Source organism: Neopsephotus bourkii, unplaced genomic scaffold, assembly GCF_033783945.1.
Source record: "Neopsephotus bourkii isolate Nb327-2 ecotype Australia unplaced genomic scaffold, CSIRO-AGI_Nbou_v1 NB_333, whole genome shotgun sequence".
NCBI lineage: Eukaryota > Metazoa > Chordata > Aves > Psittaciformes > Psittacidae > Neopsephotus > Neopsephotus bourkii.
In genome coordinates this window covers 454,295-473,952 of record NW_026900839.1, presented here as the reverse complement: position 1 = coordinate 473,952, position 19,658 = coordinate 454,295, and the positions used below count along the sequence as shown (strand labels likewise).

The 19,658-nt window shown below is 48.7% G+C and overlaps 1 protein-coding gene across 6 annotated transcripts in view; it reads left to right on the top strand.

Annotated features, from left to right (window-relative positions):
- Positions 1–19,658, top strand: part of SAMD11 (sterile alpha motif domain containing 11) — a 163,430-nt gene that overhangs the window by 79,405 nt on the left and 64,367 nt on the right. For all 6 annotated transcript variants that reach the window (XM_061347903.1, XM_061347904.1, XM_061347905.1 and 3 more), the window contains 2 exons: positions 9,638–9,816; positions 18,794–18,844. In XM_061347903.1, coding sequence (XP_061203887.1) covers positions 9,638–9,816; positions 18,794–18,844 — 230 coding nt within the window. The remainder of the gene's footprint in view (positions 1–9,637; positions 9,817–18,793; positions 18,845–19,658) is intronic.

Below are 19,658 nucleotides of genomic sequence, written 5' to 3'. Positions count from 1 at the left end.
ACTCCTCAGAAAGCCAGTGTGTTTGTTGGCCATTCATTTCCCAGTGTTATATACACAGATATATTGTAAATCACCCAGTATCGTCTGGTGTTGCCCCTGATGTGCTGAGCTAACTGGTTGCATGTTTCTGTGAGTAGTTTGGTTTATCCTGTGGTTGTGTTGCTCTCCAGGGTCTAAGTGGGACCTGTGACTCCAGCAAGCTGCTCTAGTGGGAAGTGTCCCTGCCTGTGGCAGGGGGTTGGAACTGGGTGAGCTTTAAGGTCCCTTCCAACCCAAACCAGTCTGTTGATTCTGTGATCTGCACACTCTGTGGTGGTAGATGCATCCTTGCCTTAACTAGCTTATGTGAAGGGCGACTGTCATCCTCCATTGGGACATACCTCTTTCTGGTGCTGTCAGCCACAGACTGAGGGTGTATCAGTCCTTAGCACTGCCAAGAAGAAGGGAGAGATTCCCTGGAGCCCAGGAAGCTAAGCAGGAACTTGGCATGCTTTTACCCTCATGCCTGATACTCTCAGGCTCTCTTCCCTTCCGTTCATTCCACTGCAGAAGCTGAAGAGCACGTATTAAAACTCTAAGGAGGCATCTCTGCTAGTTGCTCAAAATCAGTTCATTTTTTCCTGGATTGGAAGGCAGGCTTCATGGGCCAAACCCACCCCTTGAGGACCAGGATAGGGAATTGCAGACAGTCAGGACTTCTCTGGGTAATTGACTTTCTCTCCTGTGTCCACCCTCTCTCTCACATTCACCTAAGGAACCCTCCCTATCGTCACTTCTGTGCAGTGCTGATGCTGAGAGGCCTTTGTGCCCAGCAGCCTCAGCCATGGAGATGTATTAAATTAAACATAGACACACACCACAGCCCTGAGGCTGTTAACCCCCCCTGCATGCAAATAATCCACTGTGGTCTAAGTAGAATAACTTATGTTTGGACCCTGGTTCTTGCCCAGTTCATTTCCACACCTGCGGGAGTGACCTTCAAAACTTGCTCCAGGCTCTGCCTCCAAAGTCATTTTCTCATTAGTGGCAATGAAATGTATTGTGGAGCTCTTGCTGTGGCTCTGCATCTCTGGGGAGGCGAGTGCAGAACAACACTGCAATCCCTGCCCACAAATCACACTCCTGCTTGGTTTTCTGCCCCGAGTCCTCCTCCCTTTGCCTCCACAGTCATGTAATTAAGGTTAGAGAAGGTCCTTGCAGTGTGTTCCCAAAGGTTGCAATGAGCAGGAGCTGCCATTTGAGACGCTTTGGGGACGTGGATGTGCTGGTGGATGCACTTCAGTGGCTCATAGAATGTGCTTTACCCTTTGTCCCACCTCATCCGCCTTTGCTTGGCTGGTCCCAGGACTGAATCTCTCTTAAAACAATACAGTTTATCCCTGTAGTAAACATGCTATAGAATTGCTTGGTTTGGTACCAGGATAAAACCCCAAACCCTCTGTTGTGCATCGAGTCCTTGTCATCCATCAAGCTGGGGTCACAGTAACTGCAGATCATATGCTCTGGTCTCAAAACCTGCAGGAAATCAGTCTTTGTTACATGGAAAATAAAGCAGTCTATGGGGAAAATAACCATAAATGTTCATTATTTGTACAGGAAAATCAATTTGTAGGCCAATTGACCAAATAAAGTAATACAATTTGCTGGGAAATCCCCCAGGTGTGGCAGGCAAATCACGAAGTGGAAATGGAAGCAGCGGTTTCCATGGATGTCTGCGGTGGTTTGGGGGTGGGAGGGATGTGGGGAAGGGAGACAGGGTTTCAGAAAGTGAATTAAAGGACAGAAAAGGGGTGCTTTAGCCAGCTGAAGGGTACCAGTGAAAGGGGGAGAAGGGGAGATGATGACAGACACACAACTGTTCTCAGTTCTCCCTCATTTTGGCATCCACACAGCAAATCTTGGGCAATTCATTGCCATGGAGTGGAGCAAAATCAGATCATCACCCCAGAATGATGGTTCTCATTAAGGGTTTTCTCTAAGGAGGTTCTGTGGGTCTCATGCCAGTGTAAATGCTGTTTGCAGCGTTAGAGCAGAACTGATTGTTTCCAAACAGTGAAGCCAAGAGATGGGTTGTCTGTGCCTGGACAGCTCTTTGTCACAGGTACGTGTTGACACTGGTCAGGGTAAAGGAGCTAAGGATGAATTTGTCAGTCTCTTCCAGTTACCAGAACCACATCCTTTGTGCTGTGTCTGCACAAATACAAAGGCACCGAGATTGGAAGGGAGAGGGATAACTTCAGCAGTTCTTTACTTGCAAGGATGCATTTGTGACCAGAAGGCATTGCTGAGGTATTGTAATCCAGTGTGGTGGTTGGAAAGGGTCCACAGAGCTGCTTTTCCACACTGGCTGTGAATATATTGCCCCTTTGGCTTTGGAAGTGCAGTGGAGTGCTCCTGGCTCCGCAGTGGCCTCTCTGTGTTGACTTAGCTCATCAGCTTACTTATCTCCATCACACTTTGCACCACTGTGGAACAGACCCACTGCTCCTCACTGGCCTTCCAGCTGTGTTAAAAGCCCTTAAATAACCAGAGCTTACAGACCAGGTTGTGCTTTCCAAATGAGTCCTGCACAGTGAGTGGCAGCATCGCTGTAGCAGATGACAGGCTTCTTGGCACAGCTTCCCCTTGCTTTTGGCTCTCTGTGCCAGGGAAGGGGCTCCAGGGAGGCTGTGGCTTCACTTCGCTGCATGCAGCAGGTGTCAGAGCTTCTCATTTGTAAAGAAGGGTCCGTGCTGCAGAACATGTTCTGTGTAGACAAACCCTGCCACTCAGCCATGGCTGTGCATCGGAGAGCCACAGAATGGTTTGGGTTGAAGGGACCTTAAAGCTCATCCAGTTCCAATCCCCTGCCACAGGCAGGGGCACCTTCTATTAGAGCAGCTTGCTCCAAGTCCCATCCAGTCATCAGGATTGTCAGGATTAGACCTAGAGAGCCTGCTGGGGCACAGTCATTCCCAGAAGGTGTTGTCTCTGGGGCTGCAGCTCTTAGTTCTGTGCTGAATTCCTTCCTCAGCTTGGCCTCTGGTCATTGCCAGCACGTGTAAACCACCTCCAAGAGACCCTGATGAGCACAGTTCCCAAAACCTGGAATAGTCTTTGTGGTGTGAACTGCCTTAATTTGTGCCTCACCATTGCTTTCTGTTCCCTTTTGCTCCCTCTGTACTTCAGGCCATCCCTCCCATGCTGGAATGATTCCAGCGTAACACTGATGCCACTGGAAAGAGCTGATGAATAACAAACCTGTTAGTGGTCAGGTTAAAGGGCTGGCCTGCAGCTAAGGGGGAGGCAGGAAAATAGATGCAGCAGAAGGCTCTTCTTTTATTCATTTGTTCATTACTGAACAGGAGCAGGAGGTGAGGACCTGGACAGCTTCTCCTGCCCCTGACCTCAGGTTTGATGGGGGAACTGGTAAGTGTAGGGCAGCACAAATGGGCCTGTGCTGGCTTTGCTACCAAAGCACTGGTAGCACATTGGCCTAGAAGGTCTAATGAAGGCCCAGGGGAGAGAGGATTATCTTGGGAGGCAGCTTGACCCTTTCTTAGGTGTTTACACTCATCGCAGCTGAAAGGAGATGCACACCCAGGAGGATGTGTGGGCTCCCTTGCTGGGTAATTTCCCTAACCAAAGCCATTTGAGCCGGTTTATTATCTGGGAAAGTAAAAGGAAAAGGATTCCAGGCTCTCAGATCCTCCCCCTTTCCTTTTCCCTACCTTTAGCAGCAATAAAAACCAAGCGAAAACGCTGTCTGGACTTGAGGATTTCCTTCACATATGGAAAAGATTTTGCATTCTTCAGCTCCCAGCATTGGCAGCGTGCAAACCTCCCCTCCTGCCTTCCCCCAGCATTCCTGGTCTGTTCCCTGTATTTCCCAGCTCTACGTATACAGAAGGAATGCATGTGCTGTATAAAATCCAGTGGAAATCAGTGTTGAATCACGGGCATGTGGATCCTCTTGCAGAGCTTTGATCAGTATGCAGACTCTTCGGGCATTTGCATCTCTGTGCTTTAAAGGGATGCTGAAGCAGTGGTGTCCATAGGGACTGCACCTGCTCATCTTCCTGGGTCAGTTCCCTGCGGGATCAGCCATTCCGGGTTTGGCTCTCAGTTCACGTGGACAGGAAAAGCTTTGCTTTCATGTGCTTTTTTCCTTTGCCATGGAGCTTCTTGCCTCGCAGCTCTCCTTTCCATTGCTGGGATCAATTAAATGCTCCCCAGGGATCTCTCCACGAGGAATCTTTCCTTTCCTGGCTGGCTTTGAATGTCACACCAGGGCATTCAGCTCTTCTGACCTTGCTGCAGTAGCTCCCAGGGCAGGAAACCTTTCCTAACCCTCCCTTCCTGCCTCTTCCCCCAAGTCAGGCCGATGCTCCCCGCCCATCATTCCATCTGCAAGGCTCTCCCAGGGATCTTATGCAACTGTTGGGCTTTTGGTGTTCTTGGCTGGGAGCACAGGGCTCCAGGGGAGAGCTGTGGGGGGGACAGATTTCATTCTGTAGCTCTATTGACTCTTCATAGCCACATAGAGAGGAATATCCCCTCCTGTTACCTGCAAGAAGAAACATCACTGCTGTTTTCTTCTCCATATTGCTGATGCTCCTATGCTTTCATGATCAGGTTTCTCCACTCAGGTAACCCACCGCTGTGCCCAGGTTGTGGGGATTTATACTCATAGCTGCATCTCTAGACGTGGGTAATGGGTAGCTTGCACCAGCGCATTGGTCCCCATCTCATTTTTCCTGGGGCAAGGAAATGTGCTTGGCTGTGATTTGGGAAAACAAAGCCACCCCCCACCCAGCCAATGCTTTGAGAGGCAGTGAAAGCAATTAATGGTGTCAGAAGACCCAGGGAGGGTGAGGTGATGAGTGAGGGCTGGGCAGGCCTGGGGAATAGAGGGTTATTGACTCCATCTCCAGCTGTGTTTCGTTAGCTGGAATCATAACCCACAATCTTAATCTCTAACAATGTATAAAGGGAGCCCTAATACACGAGGCAGCTCTGCAGTGCCCTCAACACTCGCCCTTGCAAAGGCTTTGGGAGTTGTAGAAACCTTTGACTTCCTGGTTACGCTCATTAGGGAGAGCAGAAGTGATGTTCTGTCCAAGGGGTGGGGAAATCCTTGTGTTAGGAAAGGGAGGTGCAGGCTCTGAAGAGGTTTCCCCTGAGCTGAGTCAGTGTTTGTCCTGACAGCAACCCTCTTTGACTCCTCTCAGGCATAGAGGAGGCGGTGCAGGGTAGGGGAGAGCACCCGTGTGATAACTGCAGTAGGGTTTTGGCTGGATTTCACCCACAGATGTATTGTGGGGAGCAGGTCCTCAGTGAGGATCCATCCTCCATTCCCCCTGCTCTCAGGGCTGGGATCTGTTCCTTATACCACCTTCTGCCTGTATTCCCTTGGCCAGGGGGCTGGCAGGCAGCCTGGCTTTGCTGGGCTGAGCTATAAGATGTATTTAGTGCTCCATATATTTCATCTGGGGGTGCTGCTCCTGCACTAGCAGCTGGTGGCTCTGGAACTATGGAAAATGCTCCTTATGACCCACTGGCCAAAACAGCTCTACCAGTGTAAGGAAGCCAGCTGGCAAAGCCCACCTTCCCCCTTCCCTTTATGTGTGTAGAAATGGAGCTATTTAACAGGGGTAGCCAGAGTCCCAAGATGCCTGATGCTCTGCAGAAGGTGCCTTATTGATCGGGCTGTTCTCCCAAGCATCAGATATTCCAGTGAGCATCCACAAGGCAGGAGGCAGTTTGCTTCTGAAAGTACCTGAACCTTCTCTCACAGGGCTCATGGTTCAGTCCCTGGCAGTGCTCAAGGTCAGGTTGGATGGGGCTTGGAGCAAGCTGCTCTAGTGGAAGGTGTCCCTGCCCGTGGTAGGGGTTGGAACTGGATGAGCTGTAAGGTCCCAGCCCTTACCAGTCTATGAGATCACTCTAACGATACTGTCACACAAATACCACCTTTTTTAATGTGAGATTATGAGGTTTACATCAAATATCTATAAATCCTAATGTACCTCCCATTACATAGTGATGCTACTGCAAGACTCTTGAGTGTATTCTTGCATCTAACACTGCTTTAAGTACACTGCATGCCAGGTGATGGCTGATAAACCTGAACCTGACTGCTGGTACCTGCACGTACTGCTCAGCTCTGTACATACTTGCCTGTCCTGTGTCTGTACCAAAGTGACAAAGGGCTTCAGCAAAAGCCATAGTCACAGGGATGAGTCCATGCATGGAGAGTGCTTCTCACAGATGAGTGTGTTTTCTTTGCAGCTTGGACCAGTGCCCTTTCAAGTCAATGGAAAGACAATTGATTGTAGCAGGCTCTGGCCCAGGCTTCTGGCTACCTTTGTGCTTAATTTAAAAGTAATGTGTATCTACTGTGAATGCCTCTAAACAGATTAAGCAAGTGCAATTGATTCAAAACTGACTGTAGATGAACATAAAAGGCAAAATTGATTAGCTCAGTCTATTTTAATTTTCTGGGAATGGGGAAAACGTCAGAAAGAAATAAATAAACTGCCCCAAACCTAATGGCACAAGTGCAAAACAAACACAACTTAAAAGGAAAGGCATAGCCAGTGCTGGAATGCAAGTGTTTGCAGGGACACTGGAACCACTGTGGTCAGAACAAAAGCAGTGCAGGTCATCTGTGAGCAGAGATTGCTCCAGGTGCAGGTGCACTTTCTCTCTTCCACTTGTGTTTAAAGGAAGCAGCTCTCTGTGTGTTAGGTAGTATCATAGCATCCCAGCCTGGTTTGTGTTGAAGGGATCTTAAAGCTCATCCAGCTCCAACCCCTGCTATGGGCAGGGACCCCTTCCACTGGAGCAGCTTGCTCCAAGCCCCTGTGTCCAACCTGGCCTTGAGCACTGCCAGGGATGGGGCAGCCACAGCTTCTCTGGGCACCCTGTGCCAGCGCCTCAGCACCCTCACAGGGAAGAGCTTCTGCCTAAGAGCTCAGCTCAGTCTCCCCTCGGGCAGGTTCAAGCCATTCCCCTTGGCCTGTCCCTACAGGCCCTTGTCCCAAGCCCCTCTCCAGGTTTCCTGCAGCCCCTTTAGGCACTGGAGCTGCTCTAAGGTCTCCCCTTCAGGAGCCTTCTCTTCTCCAGGCTGCCCCAGCCCAGCTCTCAGCCTGTCTTCATATAGATATCTATAGAGATATGTACCTACATATTTTTATATTACATATACAGGCTTATATATCTTTGTGTGTCTATATATAGGTGTCTGTGTGTGCAACAGCTGTAGGCATATTCCAGGAAGGAATAAGCATTCTGAGGAGCAGGGGAGGGGGATCCTGGCTTCCTTGTCTGGTGGGCTGTTTTCTGGGTTCAGTGCCTCCCTGTTTGCTGCACTCTCACTCTTGTTAGCGCTGATGAGTCCCTGGGCAGTCATTGAGACCTGGTAACTGCTCCAAGGTACCGTAATGGCCATAAAATGATTTTTAGTGTCTGCTCGGTGCTGTTCTCTTCAGGCTGTGGAGTCACAGCAGGGAGTGAATTGTGATTATTTTGAAGTGGAAATTTGCACACCCCTCGCCTCCCCCTTTAATTGTTATGATAAATTGCAACTTCAGACATATATATGTATATATAAAGCTCTGGCATGATAAAGCTCACGCTGATTTATGTCCTAGCTTTTCAGCATGACTGAACTCTGGTGCACATACTGCCCTCCTTGCTCTTCCTCTCCTTCCCCTCCCTCTCCTCCCTGCTGTCCGTCAGCTGGAGTCACTAAGGTGGCTTTACACAGAGGGTAAGCTTGGTGCCCATTCTGGAACAGGAAAGGGACCAGGGGTGGAAATACCCCTCAGTATGCAAGGGTGTTAAGGGTAGGAGATGCGTGATTTATGTGAGATGTTCCTTCAGGGAGCAGACAGTGAGAATCCTCTGTGCACAGGGCCGTGTGTGTGTATCTCTGCCACTGTGGAGGGAGCCCACAGGGTGAGAACTCACTACAAAGCCTCTGCAGCTTCATCCAAGTACTTGGGATGGTGTGGGAGCGTTCACCTTATTGCTGTCCATGGGTTTGTCTTCTTCACATGACTCCCAAGAAGAAACTGTGTGTTGTTTTCCTTGCATCTGTGTGTTTCCCCATTTCTAAGCCAGTCTGCCCCATTGCTTCTCTCTCTCTTGGGTGTCTGCTGTTCACACACAGCCGTGTTCTCGGCTTGGACATGCATCAGAATGGGAAGCTGATGTGCTTCCTTGGGGTGATGCCTTCCAGATGGATTTAGCCAATTATCACAGCGAATAGGGCTCCCCTTCATGACCCCAAATGGAGTTTATTGATGGAGGTAAACAAGAAGTTTTTGCTTTGTATTTGGGGGAAGTTCTTCATTTGTTTAATTAAAACAGCCTGGGCTCTTCCAGCACTTGGGCTTCCTCCATCCTCCCCTGCAGAGCCCGGCTGACTCCAGGACCATTTTGCCAGGTTGATATGGAAAGTTGGAGTCCATGTTTCAGAGAACCTGGTACCAGTTAGGTGTTACTCTGCATTTACTCCACCTATTCCACACTGTTCTCTTCCTTGCTAAGGTCGTGTTTCTTCTCTATGACTTGTCCTATCGAAGGAAGTCCTATTGAAGGAAGTATTCCTGCATACCTGTATAAAGAACATGCAGGAATCTTTTCTTCACTTCCCCTCACTGTGATTCCCTTCCTAGTTTCATGATTCTACTTGTTAAAATGCTGAATTCTGTGGGGCAGTGACATGATGGTCTCCTTGTGTCTCTGTGTACATCTTCCTCTTGTGTTATGGATGTCTTGGTCCATCACAGGTCAAGCTAAACACGCCAAGTGCTGGAAATGTATTCTATCACAGTGAGAGCTAAAACCCATCAGGCTCTGTGTTAGGCTGCACTAGGCTCATACAAATGATACCTAGAGTAATCTGTCACACATTCTCTCTACATGCAGGCTGGGAGGTTGGGGTCATGTTGTGCTGCGTTCTGCGCACAAGTACACATGCAGTGGGAAAGCAGCTTTTGCCTCCTGGGAGTTCTCCTGCTGTGTACTTGTGGCGTGTCAGAAGGGGAGCACACTGCCAGGACCACCTAGGGAAGGGCTGCACAAGGCAGGAGCTGCTGGGTTCACCTGAGCATGCAAATGAACAGTGAGAAGGAGCCTCAGTAATGCAAGATGAATTCATGTGGCCTGTTCACTGGTGTGAGGGGCAAACTTGCTGCTGGCTGGCATAGGCAGTTTTCCCTTTGCAGTCAGAAGTGGTCTGGATTATCTGGATCATGTCCTCCTGGGCTGCTGGCAAAGGTTTAATGTAATCCAGTCTGCTGTGTTAATGGACAGTGTTTGATAGGTAATATTCTGGAGAGAGAGACTGGTGCCTAATTCTGCTGCCATCTCCCTTTCCTATTGGCGTGGGTGAGATGCAACCTAGGAATGAAGAGGTGGGAAGAGGCTGGAAGTGCATGGCTTGATTAGAACTAGAGCTACATAGAGATGTGCCTCTGCTGAAAAGTCATCTGCAAAGTGAACCCAGCCTTTGCCCACCCAACAACAGCCTGAAACCTGCACTGATGCCATTTGAGGCTGCCTGGTCCTGCATTGCCTAACCAAATTCTTATTCTCTTCTCTTCTCTTCCTGCCCTTGCCCATCCCACCTAATTCCATCCTGTGGCAGAACCGGGGTCGCCTGGCAGAGAAGAGGACCATCCCCTTACCTCCAACCAAGATCCCGAAGAAAGAGCTGACCTCCATTTTCTCACATAGCGACGACAGCGAGGAGAGCGATAAGAGCAATGGTCAGCACCCCGAAGTAAAGCAGGAGGAGGATCTCCACATCAGTATCATGAAAAGAAGGTAAATTCCTGCCAGGGAGTGCTGCACTGCAAGAGCAGAGGCAGAGAAAACTGGGCAGCGGGTGACCAGCCTTTGTGGGCAGCCAATGGAGTCACCCCCAGGGCCTGAAGTTCAAGTGCAGATATCACATTGTAGCTCAGAAGGAGTAGTTGGCTCCTCTTTCCTACTTACTCACTCCTCTGTGGGGTGAGCAGGAGCCTTGTGTTTGCACCAAAGGTGTCTGGATTTGCAGGCTGTCAGTTGTATTTCACCCTCTTATCCAGCGTTCCCTGTCTTTGTGTCTGATGAGGCCAAAGAATTCCATGACCAGGAAGTCATCTGTAGGCTTTTAACATAGCTGTTTGAAAATACACAGAGGTGTCAGGGTCCAAAGTCCTGCTTTTTGCTTTCAGTTGTCTCCATGTTGTGATGTAATATAAACTGGGTAATTCAGTGTTGGGGAGCAGAGTGTGGGAAGGAGGTAGCAGCACTACAAGTGTCAAAGAGCATAGCTAGGTCTCATTGATCCTGAGTGCCTTTGTAGCCTAAAAGGTAGAAGTAATGGAGTTACAGTAGGAAAGAGTCACTCAGATACTGGGGCTCATCTCAGTTCTCATGCGTTTTGGTGGTGTCCTTCTCAGTACCATATGCATTCAGCCTGGAACCATGCAGGGTTCAAAGAAGAGGGGAAGGGATTGTCTGGAGTTACTGTCACTTGGGCCTCAGTGCCCATAATATTCAGCTGCAGAATTTTGAGTTCTCTCATCCCTCTGATAAAAGATGATGTTTAGAAGACCTGTAACTACAGGAAAATAAACACGTGAAGGCTGTGTGCCTCAGCCTCCCATGCATATCATTGCCACTCATCTTGATTGTCATCTTCCTCTGATGCATAAAATCACTCAGATTCTAAGACAAGCCCTATAAAAACAGAGGAGTGGAAACCGAAGGCATGTAATTGCTTTTCTTATGTTTTATGTGTTTCTTGCTCCTGAGCAGATAAGATATTCCCCCCCGCCCTTTGCTTTCCAACAGATGCTGGTACATTGAGCAGCTGAGAGCTTGAAAGCAGGGAGACAAAACAGTAACCAGCCCCTCTCATAAAACCCACCTGTAATTAAAGTGTGGGGTTATCACTGCAGCTTTGGGTCCTCATTCTTACCCTGAAACCATAAAGGTGTTTGGGGATTGCATGTGCACAGGAGCCACGGAGGGGAGGGAACCCTCCCCATCAGCTTTGGTGACCTGCCCTTCTTCTCCTGCCCCCTTTAATTATGCCTTTAATGCTGCAGAATGACAGTGCTGGGTTGTCTCATTAGGAGGGAGAGCCACACACTCACTGTATAATTGATGTGCTCGGCCCCCCAAATACAGAGTGCTCTTATCTTCAATCTTTAATTACTGTAATTGCTTTGCCTTGTTTATTAGGAAATGAAGGGAAAATACTTAATAGTTATTAGGCAGCGGTCCCTCAGCTAACCATGCCTGTGCTTTCCAATCAGTTTGGCTCAGGGTCTCTTGTTTAAGCTTTGTCTTGATTCCTTAGAGGAGGGCATAATTCCTCCCAGGTAGACTCTCCTTGCTTTTGTACAGTTCTGCTCCTTTCTGTTTTCCTGGGAGCTCTGGTAGAGTGTGTAGGGGAAGAGCTGGAATAACTGGGGCAAACAGGGGCAGGGAACTCAATGAGTGCAGTACCGACAGAGAAAGAGCACATAATTCAGTGTCCAGGCAGGGAATATCCAATGCTCCAATCCCTCAGCATTTCCAAGCATTTTATCCCTTGCAAATGGGTCTCCCAGCCTTCCTGTCCCAGACTGCCCATTTCCACTGGCTCAAGAGCAATGAATGGAGAGGGATGTGATTCCAGTCCTGCTGAGGAGTGCACTCTGCCTGTTCCCAGCATCATTATAGGGACGGGGGTGAAAGGTGTGATGGGGCTTGCTCCAGGGACAGCAGCAGCATCATAAAGGCCAGACAGCTCACAGACATGACAGCTGGGGCCCATCAGAGACAGTGCCCCATCTGCTTGCTGCTGTTAATTCACCTGTTGTATCCTCCCCCATTGGTGATGGATTGGGCTGAGGTTTTATTGTCTCCCACTGAGAGGAAGAAATAGGTTAAACTGTGATAGCAGAAAACAAGGTCAGGGCCTGAGCAAACCTGTGTTTTCCTCTTGTTCCCCTGGATGGCCCTCGTGCACACCTGCATTCATGTGCCATTATAAACACTTGCATTGTACGGTGTTGCCTTTTATTTTGTCTCCTATTCCTGATTCCCTTTATACTGACCATTTCCTTCTGCTGTTGGCACAAGGGAATGCTTTCTGCTGCTTTGAGGTCTGGGCACTGGTGAAGAAAAGACTGTAGGGATTAGAATATGAGTCAGAAGCTTAGTTTCTTGGCTGGTCCCCCACCATAGCCTTTGACAGTGATTGTCTCCGTGATCTTAGGCAATTGCCCATGGTAATGGCCTTCAGAGGAGATCTGAAGGAGAGAAAACCTGCCTCAGGATGTTCTTGCAGCCCTAGAAAGGAGCAGAGACCTGGAACTGGTACTGAAGTCAGGGCATGCCAGCTCATTTCACAGCCAAGTCCTTGCAAAACTGTGTCACTGCTGCCACAGACTGTGAGCACTCAGCTCTGAAGAGGATTGGGACAGTGTTGCAGAGGAAAATCCCTTTTCTTTTGATCACATTTCTGGTTCCTGAAGATCTGGCTCTTCTACAACACTGCCTACATGCACCATTGCAGCCATGTCACCTGTGTGGTTATTTTGGCCCTAATGATACCGGTATAGCTGAGGTGATACAAGAACTAGAGCAGGCTTCAGTTAGAAACCTCGGCTTCATGAAGCCTTTTTCCTCACAGGCTGTGAACTGAGCTGCCTCTTCCCAGCAAGAGAAACTAAAAGATCACAGAACCAGCAGCATGGGTTCATCCAGCTCCAACCCATTGCCATAAACAGGGACCCCTTCCACTGGAGCAGCTTGCTCCAAGCCCCTGTGTCCAACCTGGCCTTGAGCACTGCCAGGGATGGGGTAGCCACAGCTTCTCTGGGCACCCTGTGCCAGGGCCTCAGCACCCTCACAGGGAAGAATTTGTACCTAAGAGCTATCATAATCTGCCCTGTTTCAGTTTGAACCCATCTCCTTGTCCTATCACTGCAGTCCCTGATCAAGAGCCCCTCTCTGGCCAGAGATGCTGTTTTGTTACTGCTCTGGTTTATCCTAGGCACAAATAAGTAAAGCAGAGAAGTTTGAGATGACAAATCCCATTGCTCTGCAATGGTTTGGGGAACATTAACTTCCTTACCCTCATTGGAGCATTCCAACCAACACTGATAGATGCATTACCTCAGAAAAGCCCATGAGCTTTTCCACACTGAGGTTCAAACTACCTTCAAGGTTCTCCATTATGTTATCCCAAGAACCAGTGTAAAGCCAGCATAGCCATAGCGTAAGGTTCAGCTTCAACAGGAAGATCCTCATATGCTGTTGGATTTATGCCCAGCATTGTCTTATGGGTGTATGAATTGAATTTGGATTTTAAAGACTGGCATTTCTCATTAGTATGGGAGGGGAAGAGAAGGGGGGAAATGTAATGATAGTAGCTGAGACTTAAACAGGGTAAGTTAGGAACTGCTCACGCAGAGCTGTAAGTCCCCAGCCAGGTGGGATGGCTTGGCTAATAATAAGAGGCAGTAAATACTTAAGAACCTGTTTAAAGTGGTGGAATTTTTTGGCCTTCCTTTGGAGGAATCCTTTGGGTATCAGTAAACATGTACAGTGAGCTGAGAGTGCTCAGGATAGCAAATGGGGCTGTAGCAATAGGATGTGTTGGGGAGGAACTGTTCGTTAGGGACTGTAGTGACAGGACAAGGGGTAATGGGTTAAAACTGAAACAGGGGAAGTTTAGATTGGATATAAGGAGGAAATTCTTTCCTGTGAGGGTGGTGAGGCACTGGAATGGGTTGCCCAGGGAGGTTGTGAATGCTCCATCCCTGGCAGTGTGCAAGGCCAGGTTGAACAGAGCCTTGGGTGAGATGGTTTAGTGTGAGGTGTCCCTGCCCATGGCAGGGGGTTGGAACTGGATGAGCTTAAGGTCCTTTCGAACCCAAACCATTTTATGGTTCCATGATTCTATGTATGGCAGAAATGCCTTGGAAATTCTTTTGTGGATTGGGAGCAAAAGAAGGAGCAGATTCTACAATGAGAGCACACAACAGGCGGGTGGGTTCCTTGCCTTGCCATTACTCTGAAATGAAAACCATTTTGAGGAGCAGTGAAAGTTGTCCTGTAACAGGGTGTCTGTGCAATGAGAAGCAGATTCCTGGAGAAGCTCATTGTGCCCTTAAATCCTTCCTCAGCTTTTTAATGTCACCCTTCACACACCCCAAAGCTTCTCTGGGCCTGTCAGCAGCGTGACACACATGGCATTAGTGTTACTTCAGACTGGAGGAGAGCATTTGAAATGAAGGTGTTTACTCAAGGAGTGATAGGACACTGTCTCCTTGCCCCTATTCAGACATGAACATGGGTAGCATCCAGACAAGGGCAAGTTGCTCTCCCCTGTCCCCCAGCATCCTTCACTTCACAGTCTGGTTTGACAGCACTTCTCCTCTCTCTGCCCATTTTCTAATAGTGAAATTACTGACCTCCACTAAGCCTTAATGGCTCGTGGCTGTCAGCCTTTCACCGCCTGCCTTTCTAAGTGGAAAGCTATTTCTTACATCCCATAAGGCTGCTGCTCTTTGACTCCCTAATTGATTGAAGATCAAACCCAAGCACCCCCCCCATTATATTTGTCACAAGCACCTGCTTGGAATTCAGGGCTCTGAGGCCCCAGTGCCTTCTCAGCTGATGTGCAATGCACAAAACACTGCCTTTACCTTCCTCCTCTTGCTTGGCCTCTATCTGAACTGCTTCCAAACCCTGGGAGCACTGCCCTGTGTGCCACCCCCTCTCCCATGGAGCTGTTCCATGGCAGTAATACCACACGATGCTGCTTTTTACCTGCTGCCAAAGGCAGAACGTGGCTGGGGGCTCGGCTGAGCTGACAAGCTCTTCGAAGCAGGAGAGAAACAAGACACATGACAGAGCAGGGCTGCGGGCTCCAGCCGTGAACCAGGCTCTTAGATTAGATCCGACAGCCCTTCTTCTAATTGCTATGACTCAAGGGGAGGGAGGCAGGGCCCCTCTTGTGGCTGGAGACATATTCTGCTGCTTTATGACACTTCTTACACAGCTTCCACGGGTTATTTGCTGTTAATCCCTTCTTCCTTCCTCTGCGACCCTTTATTTTCTGTTCTCCTTTCTCTTTCCTCCCTCCTTTTCCCTTTTTCTCTCTCACTTACTAACAGCCACTGTATTCAATAAATACATTAAAGAACCCTCTGGGAAATAAAGGCTGGACTTGGTCCAGAGTGCCAGGAAGCATGTCATTGCCCTAATGAGGACATACACTTGATGGGGGAGAGAGGGAGGGAAAATGGCTACTTACTTCCCAGGGATGCTGCAGGATAAAAACAGCAAGAAATCCCTTCTTGCCCAGGAAGCAGATAGGAGAGCAAAAGGCAAGGTGAACTGTGAGAATGAAAGCAAATGAAATCTTGACCCACAAGTGCTCTCTGTATCTCCTTGTATCTGACCCTTGCAACATCAATTCCTCGGTGGAGAATAACCCACATGCCCCAAGTCCAGGTCTCAGTCTTGCTGCAGTCTTAAGGCTGTTCCTCCAGTCATCAGGTATGAGGTTTGGAGGGGCCAACCCTTGTTTATAGCCTGCACAAGCTTCTTAATATTGGCTGCCTGAAAACAGCATGGAACGGATACAGGGAGACTGTGGAAGCTGAGGCAGTGTGGGAAGAGCACCCTGCTCTAGTGAAAGTTGTCCCTGCCCATGGCAAGGGGTTGGAACTGGATGAGCTTTAAGGTCCCATCCAACCCAACCCAATCTAGGACTCTATGATTCTGTAATCTCTACTGAACACTTTCTGACTGCTCACCCTGTGTCTGAGACCTTGGCTTGCTGAGGAGGTGGGAGAGGCAGTAGCAGCAGTAACACCTTTGCCTGGTGATGGCTTTGATTTCTCCCCCTCCCTTTCTGTTATTAATTAGCAGGGGACTGGCTCCTGCTCCCCATGCTCTATAGAACCCAAGGACGGGCTTGTGTAGCTGATAGTTTGCAAATGATTAGTAATTTGATTTCAATTGGATGAATGACCCCTTACAGCAAGATGTACATTAGCCTCCGGAATCTAATTGGTGGTAACAGCTTAGAGAGTGCTTGGTTCTGCTCCTCATCCCGCCCTCCTCCCACCCCAAAAGAAAAGATAATGAGAATTTAATTTCATTCTCACCTCTCCATTTGTCTAAATATGGGTGTTTAATTATCCATCTCGGCACATGGATGGTTCTGCCTCCGTGTGGATCTGAGCTATTCCCTTGGTATGAGGTGTGTCGTCCTACACCCCCCCCCGTTACAACTCCCTGGTGCAGTGTTCTTATACTTTGAGGTTTAGCTGTGCTGAGTCTCATGGATGAGATGTGCCTTTGCCTGACTCTAGGATCACGCTCTGCAGCCTGCCCATGTCAGTACCTGCAGCAGACAGTGAGAAGCTACATCTTGTGGGAGGCTGAGTTTAACATAGAGACAAAACCCTGAGTGCAGAGCCCGCAGCCCAGGCAAGCTCCTGCTCTGCTCTTAGTTCCCTTTGCTGCCTGAGCACATCATTGCAGCCCTGTTCTGAGAGTCCAGGATGGAAAACACTTCTTTACCTGCCAGGTGCTGTTACAGTGGATACATTCCACTACATGGTGTAAGCCCAAGGGACAGGCATGTAGTTAGCTGAGCTTTGGTGGTAGAGCAGAACAGGGTTACTTCTCCCCCTTGTTAGGCTCTAAACACAGCTTGGAGGCAATGCATGTTGCCTCCTGAGGCCCATGGGGCAGGTTACCCTAAACACAGGTTTGCTGATTTGAAAACATGATCAGGAAAGGGATCATGGAGTTCTAATGAATCAGAAACATGGCTTTTAACGTATCTATAACAGCATAAACAGGAGAAGCACAAGGCTCCTTTACAGCAGTTCCATTTCCAGCTGGTCCCACAGTGTTCATTGCTGGGCAGTGTTTGGAGCTCTCCCAAGGCTCTGATTTGCACAGTGCAAGGTGTTGAGCTGGAATTAAAGGGGGTTCATAAAGGTTTTGTGGATGAGGAAACCTTGTATTGGAGGGAGCAGTGTGGAATCAGGCTGACCACACAGTTCTGTGCTCGTGTGAGCAGGCCAGACCCTTCTGTACCTGTCAGCCCCATCAGGGCTTTGAATTGGCTTTGGACTTTGGATTCAGAGCAGCTTACCTGGAAAACCCAAATGTGTCCCAGAGCTTGGCCACACTTCAGTTCATGGAAACACTACTCAGTGCCCCAGTTCTGTCTGTTCTACATGTCTGGAGTTTCACTTTGAAGAGCAACTGTTACTGCTATAAGCTCAGTAGCTGGGAAGTGTCTATTCCATTTCTATTTGCAAGTAAAATGCTGGGAAGATGGAAAGCTGGGATAGGTCTTCTAAATTGTTGTATATGAGAAAGAAAAATAGGAAAAACTGGGGACAATTGGAATTACCGAGTATGGCTCTGAGCATCGCTTCGTTGATGGAAGGTGATATCTACCATAATCTAACCATCCCCTAAAAGAACTACTCAGAGCAACCAGGCTGCCTTCCTGAGAGCACACCAGCAATGCTATCACATTAGTAAAACCTGCAGCACCATCCTGTCTTGGATGTGAAATTGTTTCTGTGCTAAGGGTTGTTTTCAGTTGATTTCTGAGCCAGGCTGAAGCAGAGGCACCCATTCAGGAAAGCACTTAAACAGACACTCCAACCTGAGTTAAGTCCCATTGACTTCCCTGGTCATGCTTAAGTGCTTTCTGGCCCAATTCAAAGCACATTCAAATAGGGAGAAAGGCTCTCTTTCACTTCAGCAGGCTTTAGATGAGGCTGCTTCTGCAGTCAGATGGTCTTCAGCTACACACTTGCTTTTTGTGGTTGAGGACGGGCAGGAATGCTGTTGGGATACACAAAATGCACAAAAGAACATTTGGCTTCTGCTGCTTGTCATATTTTCAGCCACTTTTGTTTAATGCATTTGGGAGCCTGCATCTGCAGGAGCTGATTTATACACACAGCTAAGAGCCAGCATGTTCACTGCCCGATGCTGAGAGATGTGGGGATGGGTTTGTGCAAGGAGCCGGGCTCAGATGGATGGGATTCTCATCCATCATGTTGTCATGGAGAAACAGTGGTGGCCACAGAGCACTGAGCTGGTGGTGGGGGGTCAGTGCTCGAGTGGAGACGCCAGACCACAGAAGGTCAAGCATCTGCCTTCGCCCTCTGGGTTGGTGTGGGTGCTGTCGAGTAGCAAGAGAGAAAAAGCTGAACAACAGCAAAACCCCAAGTCCCTTGGCTGCTGTGTGTTAATTCAGGACATTGTTCATCCAGAAGCTGCTGTTCCTGCTTGGCAGCAGCAGAGTGACAGAATCCATGGAATTAATTTCCGAGGTGGGAAATGGCTAATCATTTATTTACAGCTGGGGTGGGTGCGGAGGAGGGAGCGCAGCGCAGCCACGTTTGGGTTTCCTTCAGGAAATGTCACTGCTTAGCTCTTGCTGCTCCCTCAGAACATGCCCTATTAGTGGAGGCAGCATCCTGCAGTCCCCACTCCTATTAGAGAGGCTGCATGCAGCAAGGAGGAGTTCTCTCACCGCTGTACAGCTCACCTGCAGGGCTCATTTACTGCAGTGGGTCCTGCTGCGGGCATGCAGGACTCACGTGTGTGCAGTGATGCTCCTTGCAGCACCCCATGGCTCAGGAGGGGGCTGTAGCTGTGGTTGAGAGCTAGGCAGAGGGACCATGGGTGGGTTGCTATGAGGGAGCAGATCTGTTAAGTGGCAAGAGATGCAGTGCATGTGCCATTGACCTCTCTGTTTGTTTGTTAACAGGATACACACCCACTGGGATTTAAACATCTCCTTCCGAGAGACCTCTTGCAGGTACCATTTTGGGGCACCCTCTTTGTATGGTAGGCTAAGAGTTTATGATCTGTTACTGGCATATGGATGCTGTTAGATGTAAATGAACGTTTCTGTCAGTGCTGTGGGGTTTTTCGTCCTCCTTTGTTCCTTTTTCTCCCCTTACAAATCCTTTCTTTTGTTTGTATTTGGGGGACATTGTCTGTGGGGGGGAAACAGTCTCTTATGTTGGGAGAATTGATTAGACTGAAGAAAGCCCATTATTGATTTATATGTTTCCTTTAGTTCCTTTTTGGAAGCATTCAAGGTTGGGGTGGCCCAGATCTATTTCCCAACATGAGACATGGGAATCTGCATCTCATGTGCAGAAGACTCATTGAAGGCCATAGTAACTGATGCTCCTGAGTTGCTCAGGAGTTGTGTTTAGCCAGCTTAACTCAGTGCTACCTGTAAAGGTGACACAAATGGTAAGAATCACTGGGTGAAAGATGCTTTAGATAATATGATACCCCTGGGACACCCTGGTCCTGCAAAAACCTTAAGCATGCAGTCATTCAATTGCAGTGTATGGAGTGTTGTAGCGGATAGGACTCTGCATTTGACACTGTGAAGTGTGACTGGGTTGAAATACAGCTGCAAAAGTGCAGTGCAAGAGGTTTATGAGTGGGTAGAAGTTGACATTCAAATGACAAGTGTTTTACAAAGCATAAATGCAAGGAATGAGGTAAAAGTCTGCATTGTGAGAGGAGAAGGATTGCCAAACCAGTGGTGGTTTGGTTTTGAAGTCTGGGTTCCTGCACTTACGGATCCCCTAAGAAAGTGGAAACTCATCAGT